The sequence below is a fragment of the Oncorhynchus gorbuscha genome, unplaced genomic scaffold, assembly GCF_021184085.1.
Source record: "Oncorhynchus gorbuscha isolate QuinsamMale2020 ecotype Even-year unplaced genomic scaffold, OgorEven_v1.0 Un_scaffold_1736, whole genome shotgun sequence".
Lineage (NCBI taxonomy): Eukaryota > Metazoa > Chordata > Actinopteri > Salmoniformes > Salmonidae > Oncorhynchus > Oncorhynchus gorbuscha.
In genome coordinates this window covers 25,001-37,056 of record NW_025746428.1, presented here as the reverse complement: position 1 = coordinate 37,056, position 12,056 = coordinate 25,001, and the positions used below count along the sequence as shown (strand labels likewise).

At 35.5% G+C, this 12,056-nt stretch overlaps 1 protein-coding gene across 1 annotated transcript in view; it reads right to left on the bottom strand.

The window, feature by feature from the left end:
- The window catches only part of LOC124023953 (receptor-type tyrosine-protein phosphatase delta-like), a gene marked incomplete at its 5' end in the record, with an annotated part of 88,432 nt that overhangs the window by 57,960 nt on the left and 18,416 nt on the right, over window positions 1–12,056 (bottom strand). The window contains 4 exons of the mRNA XM_046338118.1: window positions 269–865; window positions 7,604–7,721; window positions 10,063–10,089; window positions 11,130–11,323. Of these exons, the coding sequence (XP_046194074.1) occupies window positions 269–865; window positions 7,604–7,721; window positions 10,063–10,089; window positions 11,130–11,323 (936 nt within the window). The remainder of the gene's footprint in view (window positions 1–268; window positions 866–7,603; window positions 7,722–10,062; window positions 10,090–11,129; window positions 11,324–12,056) is intronic.

The following is a 12,056-nucleotide window of genomic DNA, read 5'->3' as shown; positions in this document are numbered from 1 at the left end:
TGATGTGAGGTAATGTACAGTGTGTTCGGGAGGGTGTGTGGGGGAGTATTTCCACTGAGTTTGACGTGAGGTAATGTAGAGTGTGGAGGAAAGAGTGTGTTTAGGATGGAGGGGGGGGCAGAAATGAAAGATGGTTGTTGGGTAGTTGCTCAAAGGTGGTAGTGAGTGAGTGTGTGTGTGTGTGAATGTGTGTGTGTGTGTGTGTGTGTGAGAGTGTGTGTGTGAGTGTGAGTGTGTGTGTGTGTGAATGTGTGTGTGTGTGTCCTACCTTCCACATCCATCGGCTGAGTCCTAAACTGGACACCGGGACTATACGGCCCCGCCCCTACTGCCGTAAACGCACGCACTCTGACATCATACACCGTGTCAGCGCTCAGCCCTTCCAACACCACGCTGGATTCCGGTACCGTCACCACCACCTCCCCGGTAGCGTTCCCACCTCTACCGTTAACATCCCGGTACTGCACCGAGTACTTCACAATCTCCCCGTTCTGTTCGATCAGTGGGACAGACTTCCAAGCGAGCCGTAGGGAAGACGCCGAGGCGCCTTCAGACAGGATGTTTTCTGGGTGTCCTCCGGGAACGTCTTCCGGAGTGGTCACCTCGATCGCTGCCTCCTCTCCGTATCCCATCTTATTCCGGGCGCAGAGTCGGAACACGTACGACGCCCCCTTGTGGATATCCTGAGCAGTGTAGGACTTTTCCTTGGTGGGGAATTCTACCACGGTGAGCGGGAGAACATCCAGGCGTCCGAAGGTTAGACGGTACCCCAGGAGAGGGGTAGCGGGGCTGGGTGGAGGCAGCCACTGGAGCTGGGCCGTGCCCACGGGGGTGGGACTTACTGAGAGCCTGGGGGGTTCTGGGACTGGGGGGAGGAGGGGAGAGAGAGAGGGGTGAAGGTAGGAGCAGGATGAAGAGAGGGATGAGATGAGAGAGAGGGGAAGAGGAGAGAAGAGGATGTTACTATTAATGAGAATTAACGGCTCACGAACACCTGCTCACAATCTCTGCACAAATGTAGCCTGTCATTACAGCCAGAAATGGTGATGCACCTGGATGTCGAGCTGAAAGTCATTCATATTAACAGTCTATATCATGTTAACAGTCAATATCATATTAACAGTCTATATCAACTAGTGATATCATGTTAACAGTCTATATCAACTAGTGATATCATATTAACAGTCTATATCAACTAGTGATATCATATTAACAGTCTATATCAACTAGTGATATCATGTTAACAGTCTATATCAACTAGTGATATCATGTTAACAGTCTATATCAACTAGTGATATCATATTAACAGTCTATATCAACTAGTGATATCATGTTAACAGTCTATATCATGTCAACAGTCTATATCAACTAGTGATATCATGTTAACAGTCTATATCAACTAGTGATATCATGTTAACAGTCTATATCAACAAGTGATATCATATTAACAGTCTATATCAACTAGTGATATCATATTAACAGTCTATATCAACTAGTGATATCATATTAACAGTCTATATCAACTAGTGATATCATGTTAACAGTCTATATCAACTAGTGATATCATATTAACAGTCTATATCAACTAGTGATATCATGTTAACAGTCTATATCATGTCAACAGTCTATATCAACTAGGGATATCATGTTAACAGTCTATATCAACTAGTGATATCATATTAACAGTCTATATCAACTAGTGATATCATGTTAACAGTCTATATCAACTAGTGATATCATATTAACAGTCAATATCAACTAGTGATATCATATTAACAGTCTATATCAACTAGTGATATCATATTAACAGTCTATATCAACTAGTGATATCATGTTAACAGTCTATATCATGTTAACAGTCTATATCAACTAGTGATATCATGTTAACAGTCTATATCATGTTAACAGTCTATATCATGTTAACAGTCTATATCAACTAGTGATATCATGTTAACCGTCTATATCATGTTAACAGTCTATATCAACTAGTGATATCATGTTAACAGTCTATATCATGTTAACAGTCTATATCAACTAGTGATATCATATTAACAGTCTATATCAACTAGTGATATCATGTTAACAGTCTATATCATGTTAACAGTCTATATCAACTAGTGATATCATGTTAACAGTCTATATCATGTTAACAGTCTATATCATGTTAACAGTCTATATCATGTTAACAGTCTATATCAACTAGTGATATCATGTTAACAGTCTATATCATGTTAACAGTCTATATCAACTAGTGATATCATGTTAACAGTCTATATCAACTAGGGATATCATGTTAACAGTCTATATCAACTAGTGATATCATGTTAACAGTCTATATCATGTTAACAGTCTATATCATGTTAACAGTCTATATCAACTAGGGATATCATATTAATAGTCTATATCAACTAGGGATATCATGTTAACAGTCTATATCATGTTAACAGTCTATATCAACTAGTGATATCATGTTAACAGTCTATATCAACTAGTGATATCATGTTAACAGTCTATATCAACTAGTGATATCATGTTAACAGTCTATATCAACTAGTGATATCATGTTAACAGTCTATATCAACTAGTGATATCATGTTAACAGTCTATATCAACTAGTGATATCATATTAACAGTCTATATCAACTAGTGATATCATGTTAACAGTCTATATCAACTAGTGATATCATGTTAACAGTCTATATCAACTAGTGATATCATATTAACAGTCTATATCAACTAGTGATATCATGTTAACAGTCTATATCAACTAGGGATATCATGTTAACAGTCTATATCATGTTAACAGTCTATATCAACTAGGGATATCATGTTAACAGTCTATATCAACTAGGGATATCATGTTAACAGTCTATATCATATTAACAGTCTATATCAACTAGTGATATCATATTAATAGTCTATATCAACTAGGGATATCATGTTAACAGTCTATATCATGTTAACAGTCTATATCAACTAGGGATATCATGTTAACAGTCTATATCATATTAACAGTCTATATCAACTAGTGATATCATATTAATAGTCTATATCAACTAGGGATATCATGTTAACAGTCTATATCAACTAGGGATATCATGTTAACAGTCTATATCATGTTAACAGTCTATATCAACTAGGGATATCATGTTAACAGTCTATATCATGTTAACAGTCTATATCAACTAGGGATATCATGTTAACAGTCTATATCATGTTAACAGTCTATATCAACTAGGGATATCATGTTAACAGTCTATATCAACTAGGGATATCATGTTAACAGTCTATATCATGTTAACAGTCTATATCAACTAGTGATATCATGTTAACAGTCTATATCATGTTAACAGTCTATATCAACTAGTGATATCATGTTAACAGTCTATATCATGTTAACAGTCTATATCAACTAGTGATATCATGTTAACAGTCTATATCAACTAGTGATATCATGTTAACAGTCTATATCAACTAGTGATATCATATTAACAGTCTATATCAACTAGTGATATCATGTTAACAGTCTATATCAACTAGTGATATCATGTTAACAGTCTATATCAACTAGTGATATCATAAACAGTCTATATCAACTAGTATCATATATCATGTTAACAGTCTATATCAACTAGGATATCATGTTAACAGTCTATATCAACTAGTCTATATCATGTTAACTAGTCATAACAGTCTATATCATGTTAACAGTCTATATCAACTAGGGATATCATGTTAACAGTCTATATCATGTTAACAGTCTATATCAACTAGGGATATCATGTTAACAGTCTATATCATATTAACAGTCTATATCAACTAGTGATATCATATTAATAGTCTATATCAACTAGGGATATCATGTTAACAGTCTATATCATGTTAACAGTCTATATCATGTTAACAGTCTATATCAACTAGGGATATCATGTTAACAGTCTATATCATGTTAACAGTCTATATCAACTAGGGATATCATGTTAACAGTCTATATCATGTTAACAGTCTATATCATGTTAACAGTCTATATCAACTAGTGATATCATGTTAACAGTCTATATCAACTAGTGATATCATGTTAACAGTCTATATCAACTAGTGATATCATATTAACAGTCTATATCAACTAGTGATATCATGTTAACAGTCTATATCAACTAGTGATATCATGTTAACAGTCTATATCAACTAGTGATATCATATTAACAGTCTATATCAACTAGTGATATCATGTTAACAGTCTATATCAACTAGTGATATCATGTTAACAGTCTATATCAACTAGTGATATCATATTAACAGTCTATATCAACTAGTGATATATTAACAGTCTATATCAACTAGTGATATCATATTAACAGTCTATATCATGTTAACAGTCTATATCATGTTAACAGTCTATATCAACTAGTGATATCATGTTAACAGTCTATATCAACTAGTGATATCATGTTAACAGTCAATATCATGTTAACAGTCTATATCATGTTAACAGTCTATATCATGTTAACAGTCTAGTGATATCATGTTAACAGTCTATATCAACTAGTGATATCATATTAACAGTCTATATCAACTGGTGATATCATATTAACAGTCTATATCAACTGGTGCTATCATATTAACAGTCTATATCATGTTAACAGTCTATATCATGTTAACAGTCTATATCAACTAGTGATATCATGTTAACAGTCTATATCAACTAGTGATATCATATTAACAGTCTATATCAACTAGTGATATCATGTTAACAGTCTATATCATGTTAACAGTCTATATCAACTAGGTATATCATATTAACAGTCTATATCAACTAGTGATATCATATTAATAGTCAATATCAACTAGTGATATCATATTAACAGTCTATATCAACTAGTGATATCATGTTAACAGTCTATATCAACTAGTGATATCATATTAACAGTCTATATCAACTGGTGATATCATGTTAACAGTCTATATCAACTAGTGATATCATATTAACAGTCTATATCAACTAGTGATATCATATTAACAGTCTATATCAACTAGGGATATCATGTTAACAGTCTATATCAACTGGTGATATCATGTTAACAGTCTATATCATGTTAACAGTCTATATCAAGTAGGTATATCATATTAACAGTCTATATCAACTAGTGATATCATATTAATAGTCAATATCAACTAGTGATATCATATTAACAGTCTATATCAACTGGTGATATCATGTTAACAGTCTATATCATGTTAACAGTCTATATCAACTAGGTATATCATATTAACAGTCTATATCAACTAGTGATATCATATTAACAGTCTATATCAACTAGTGATATCATATTAATAGTCAATATCAACTAGTGATATCATATTAACAGTCTATATCAACTGGTGATATCATGTTAACAGTCTATATCATGTTAACAGTCTATATCAACTAGGTATATCATATTAACAGTCTATATCAACTAGTGATATCATATTAATAGTCAATATCAACTAGTGATATCATATTAACAGTCTATATCAACTAGTGATATCATATTAACAGTCTATATCAACTAGTGATATCATATTAACAGTCTATATCAACTGGTGATATCATGTTAACAGTCTATATCAACTAGGGATATCATATTAACAGTCTATATCAACTGGTGATATCATGTTAACAGTCTATATCATGTTAACAGTCTATATCAACTAGGTATATCATATTAACAGTCTATATCAACTGGTGATATCATGTTAACAGTCTATATCATGTTAACAGTCTATATCAACTAGGTATATCATATTAACAGTCTATATCAACTAGTGATATCATGTTAACAGTCAATATCAAATAGTGATATCATGTTAACAGTCTATATCATGTTAACAGTCTATATCAACTAGTGATATCATATTAACAGTCTATATCAACTAGTGATATCATATTAACAGTCTATATCAACTAGTGATATCATATTAATAGTCAATATCAACTAGTGATATCATATTAACAGTCTATATCAACTAGTGATATCATGTTAACAGTCTATATCAACTAGTGATATCATGTTAACAGTCTATATCATGTTAACAGTCTATATCAACTAGTGATATCATATTAACAGTCTATATCAACTAGTGATATCATATTAACAGTCTATATCAACTAGTGATATCATATTAACAGTCTATATCATGTTAACAGTCTATATCAACTAGGGATATCATATTAACAGTCTATATCAACTAGTGATATCATATTAACAGTCTATATCAACTAGGGATATCATGTTAACAGTCTATATCAACTGGTGATATCATGTTAACAGTCTATATCATGTTAACAGTCTATATCAAGTAGGTATATCATATTAACAGTCTATATCAACTAGTGATATCATATTAATAGTCAATATCAACTAGTGATATCATATTAACAGTCTATATCAACTGGTGATATCATGTTAACAGTCTATATCATGTTAACAGTCTATATCAAGTAGGTATATCATATTAACAGTCTATATCAACTAGTGATATCATATTAATAGTCAATATCAACTAGTGATATCATATTAACAGTCTATATCAACTAGTGATATCATGTTAACAGTCTATATCAACTGGTGATATCATGTTAACAGTCTATATCAACTAGTGATATCATATTAACAGTCAATATCAACTAGTGATATCATATTAACAGTCTATATCAACTAGTGATATCATGTTAACAGTCTATATCAACTAGTGATATCATGTTAACAGTCTATATCAACTAGGGATATCATGTTAACAGTCTATATCATGTTAACAGTCTATATCAACTGGTGATATCATGTTAACAGTCTATATCAACTAGTGATATCATATTAACAGTCTATATCAACTAGTGATATCATGTTAACAGTCTATATCATGTTAACAGTCTATATCAACTGGTGATATCATGTTAACAGTCTATATCAACTAGTGATATCATATTAACAGTCTATATCAACTAGTGATATCATGTTAACAGTCTATATCAACAAGCTTGTAGCGTCATACCCAAGAAGACTTGAGGCTGTAATTGCTGCAAAAAGGTGCTTCAACAAAGTACTAAGTAAAGGGTCTGAATACTTATGTAAATGTGATATTTCCATAAAAAATATAATATATAATTTATGTTAAAAAATGTCGAAAACCTGTTTTTTGCTTTATCATTATGGGGTATTGTGATGTCATTATGGGGTAATGTGATGTCATTATGGGGTAATGTGATGTCATTATGGGGTATTGTGATGTCATTATGGGGTATTGTGATGTCATTATGGGGTATTGTGTGTAGATTGTTGAGGAAATAGAACAATTTACTCCATTTTAGAATAAGACTGTAACAAAATGTGTAAAGGGGTCTGAGTACGTTCCGAAGGCTCTGTATGTGACCTATTAAAATACGTATGGTCGTCTTTTTCAATTTCAGTCTCACGCTCGCGACCCCCATTTAGAGGAATCACTGCTCTAAAGAAGGCTGCGAAGCCTTAGTACATCTGTCTCAGTGTCTAGTAGCAGGCTGGGTAGCTGTGTCTGTACTGCCTGTTATATTATGTTGGGATGATAAATGATAAGTACGTACGTGGGAGGGTAGTGCAGAGGGTTTGGGGTTTGCTCCGTGCCCCGTCTCCCTTGGAGGTGTACGCCCCCACAGACACAGAGTAGGCAGTATCAGCCTGGAGTTCCCCTAGAACCAACTCCTACAGAACACATAGAACATAGAACTCATCAGTATTACAGAACCACCTCATATAGATTATAGAACTCATCAGTATTACAGAACCACCTCCTATAGATTATAGAACTCATCATACTCCATTCCATAGTTCCATTCTACTTCATTACATAGTTCCATTCTACTCCATTCCATAGTTCCATTCTACTCCATTCCATAGTTCCATTCTACTCCATTACTTAGTTCCATTCTACTCCATTACATAGTTCCATTCGAGGCTGTATCCCATTCCATAGTTCCATTCTAGGCTGTGTCCCATTCCATAGTTCCATTCTAGTCTGTGTCCCATTCCATAGTTCTATTCTATTCCATTCCATAGTTCCATTCTAGGCTGTGTTCCATTCCATAGTTCTATTCTATTCCATTCCATAGTTCCATTCTAGGCTGTGTCCCATTCCATAGTTCCATTCTAGGCTGTGTCCCATTCCATAGTTCTATTCTATTCCATTCCATAGTTCCATTCTAGGCTGTGTCCCATTCCATAGTTCTATTCTATTCCATTCCATAGTTCCATTCTAGGCTGTATCCCATTCCATAGTTCTATTCTATTCCATTCCATAGTTCCATTCTAGGCTGTGTCCCATTCCACAGTTCTATTCTATTCCATTCCATAGTTCCATTCGAGGCTGTATCCCATTCCATAGTTCTATTCTATTCCATTCCATAGTTCCATTCTAGGCTGTGTCCCATTCCATAGTTCTATTCTATTCCATTCCATAGTTCCATTTGAGGCTGTATCCCATTCCATAGTTCTATTCTATTCCATTCCATAGTTCCATTCTAGGCTGTGTCCCATTCCATAGTTCTATTCTATTCCATTCCATAGTTCCATTCGAGGCTGTATCCCATTCCATAGTTCCATTCTAGGCTGTGTCCCATTCCATAGTTCCATTCTAGGCTGTGTCCCATTCCATAGTTCTATTCTATTCCATTCCATAGTTCCATTCTATTCCATTCCATAGTTCCATTCTACCCCATTCCATAGTTCCATTCTAGGCTGTATCCCATTCCATAGTTCCATTCTACCCCATTCCATAGTTCCATTCTAGGCTGTGTCACATTCCATAGTTCCATTCTATTCCATTACATAGTTCCATTCTACTCCATTCCATAGTTCCATTCTACCCCATTCCATAGTTCCATTCTAGGCTGTATCCCATTCCATAGTTCCATTCTACCCCATTCCATAGTTCCATTCTAGGCTGTGTCACATTCCATAGTTCCATTCTATTCCATTACATAGTTCCATTCTACTCCATTCCATAGTTCCATTCTACCCCATTCCATAGTTCCATTCTAGGCTGTATCCCATTCCATAGTTCCATTCTATTCCATTACATAGTTCCATTCTACTCCATTCCATAGTTCCATTCTACCCCATTCCATAGTTCCATTCTAGGCTGTATCCCATTCCATAGTTCCATTCTACCCCATTCTATAGTTCCATTCTAGGCTGTATCCCATTCCATAGTTCTATTCTATTCCATTCCATAGTTCCATTCTACCCCATTCCATAGGTCCATTCTAGGCTGTGTCCCATTCCATAGTTCTATTCCATTCCATAGTTCCATTCTACCCCATTCCATAGTTCCATTCTAGGCTGTGTCCCATTCCATAGTTCCATTCTATTCCATTCCATAGTTCCATTCTACCCCATTCCATAGTTCCATTCGAGGCTGTATCCCATTCCATAGTTCCATTCTATTCCATTCCATAGTTCCATTCTATTCCATTCCATAGTTCCATTCTATTCCATTCCATAGTTCCATTCTATTCCATTCCATAGTTCCATTCTACTCCATTCCATAGTTCCATTCGAGGCTGTATCCCATTCCATAGTTCCATTCGAGACTGTATCCCATTCCACAGTTCCATTCTAGGCTGTATCCCATTCCATAGTTCCATTCTACTCCATTCCATAGTTCCATTTGAGGCTGTATCCCATTCTATACTGTATCCCATTCAATAGTTCCATTCTAGGCTGTATCCCATTCCATAGTTCCATTCTATACTGTATCCCATTCCATAGTTCCATTCTAGGCTGTGTCCCATTCTACTCCATTCCATAGTTCCATTCTACTCCATTCCATAGTTCCATTCTACTCCATTCCATAGTTCCATTCTACTCCATTCCATAGTTCCATTCTACTCCATTCCATAGTTCCATTCTACTCCATTCCATGGTCCCATTCTAGGCTGTGTCCCATTCCATCCTTTTGTCTACTAGCCCATGGGACCTAAACATAGGTCAAGACAACAACATACATGAATCCTTTTTTTAGGTACCAGATCACAGATATACTTACATATTCTGCTGATTCATTGTATTCCCACTAAACGACAGAACGAAGCAGGGAGCAAAGAGGAGGGAGAAAAAAATAAGATTTTTTACATTAGTCTCATATTTTATAATATATTGTAAAGTATATAATGTATATTATTCTTAAAAAATATGTTTAATTCTGAGCAATCAGTCTCTCTCCAGTAGGGTTTTCAGATACATCTATAGTTCCATTCTATTTCAACATTTCATTCTATTTCAACATTCCATTCTAATCCAACATTCCATTCTATCTCAACATTCCATTCTAATCCAACATTCCATTCTATCTCAACATTCCATTCTAATCCAACATTCCATTCTAATACAACATTTCATTCTAATCAACATTCCATTCTATTTCAACATTCCATTCTATTTCAACATTCTATTCTATTCCAACATTCCATTCTAATCCAACATTCCATTCTAATCCAACATTCCATTATATTCCAACATTCTATTCTATTCCAACATTCCATTCTAATCCAACATTCCATTCTATTCCAACATTCCATTCTATTCCAACATTCCATTCTATTCCAACATTCCATTCTATTTCAACATTCCATTCTATTTCAACATTCCATTCTAATCCAACATTCCATTCTATCTCAACATTCCATTCTAATCCAACATTCCATTCTATTCCAACATTCCATTCTAATCCAACATTCCATTCTATTCCAACATTCCATTCTAATCCAACATTCCATTCTATTTCAACATTCCATTCTAATCCAACATTCCATTCTATCTCAACATTCCATTCGAATCCAACATTCCATTCTAATCCAACATTCCATTATATTCCAACATTCCATTCTAATCCAACATTCCATTCTATTTCAACATTCCATTCAAATCCAACATTCCATTCTATTCCAACAATCCATTCTATTCCAACATTCCATTCTATTTCAACATTCCATTCTAATCCAACATTCCATTCTATTTCAACATTCCATTCTATTCCAACGTTCCATTCTATATCAACATTCCATTCTATATCAATATTCTATTCAACCTGTCTGAGTTGTCTTCCAGTGTTACCTGTGAGTCGTCTAGGAGTATATCCTTGATGAGGTTGGGTCCAGCGGGTTCTCCATAGTTCATCTTCATGTAGTGGACCTGGTAACCTCTGACCTGACCATGTTGCCGCTCCACGGCCGGTGCCCGCCACACCACCCTGACTGCTGACGAGTTCACCGCCTCCGACGCCACGTCGCGCGGAGGACCACTGGGAACTGGAAATGCATTGTGGGATAGGTCGAGGTCAAGGGTCAGGGTTCAAAAGTTGTGGTGGCTCTTAGATGGTTTAGATACTCCGGGGGCAGGTGAGCGTTTGGTAGAGGTAGGATAGGTTGGTGGGGCGAAAGCTTTTTGGGGTTCTGTTCAAAATGTCGATAAGCATATAGGAGATGAAAGCACCAAAACGCACCTAAAGACGGCCTGAAAAACTGGCCGGACATTCAGAGAGCGAGAGTGAATGAAAAATAGAGAGGGGAGATCAGACGATACAAGGAATCCTAAGTGGCTGTGGTTCCCAGAACATCTATATAACCTCAGTTATACAGAGGAAGGTACAATAAAAACACATACATGGAATCCCCCCTCCTTTTTACAGAGATGGTTTAAGCCATAGGGTTCAGCAGCAGTTCACAGGGGCATGGTTAATGGAGCGTACTATTATTCCCCTCATGTAGGGGTAATTTAGTGACACACCCGCAGGGCTGTCTATTATTGTTCAAAAGGGCATTGTCAGTGGGATACACTGCATCAACCCCCCTCTGGTACAGGGAGAGAAGAGAGAAGAAAAAAGGCAGGATTGTAGAATTAAATGAATGTGTAGAGGTATAGCCAGGGGAGGTTTCTTTCTTAGAATGAAGGTCAAGGAGAAAACACAGCTAGGGTTGCTGGGAATAGGATGCCGTTTGGGATTCACCCTACCGGCTAGAGGTTCTCAGGTGGTGGCATTGT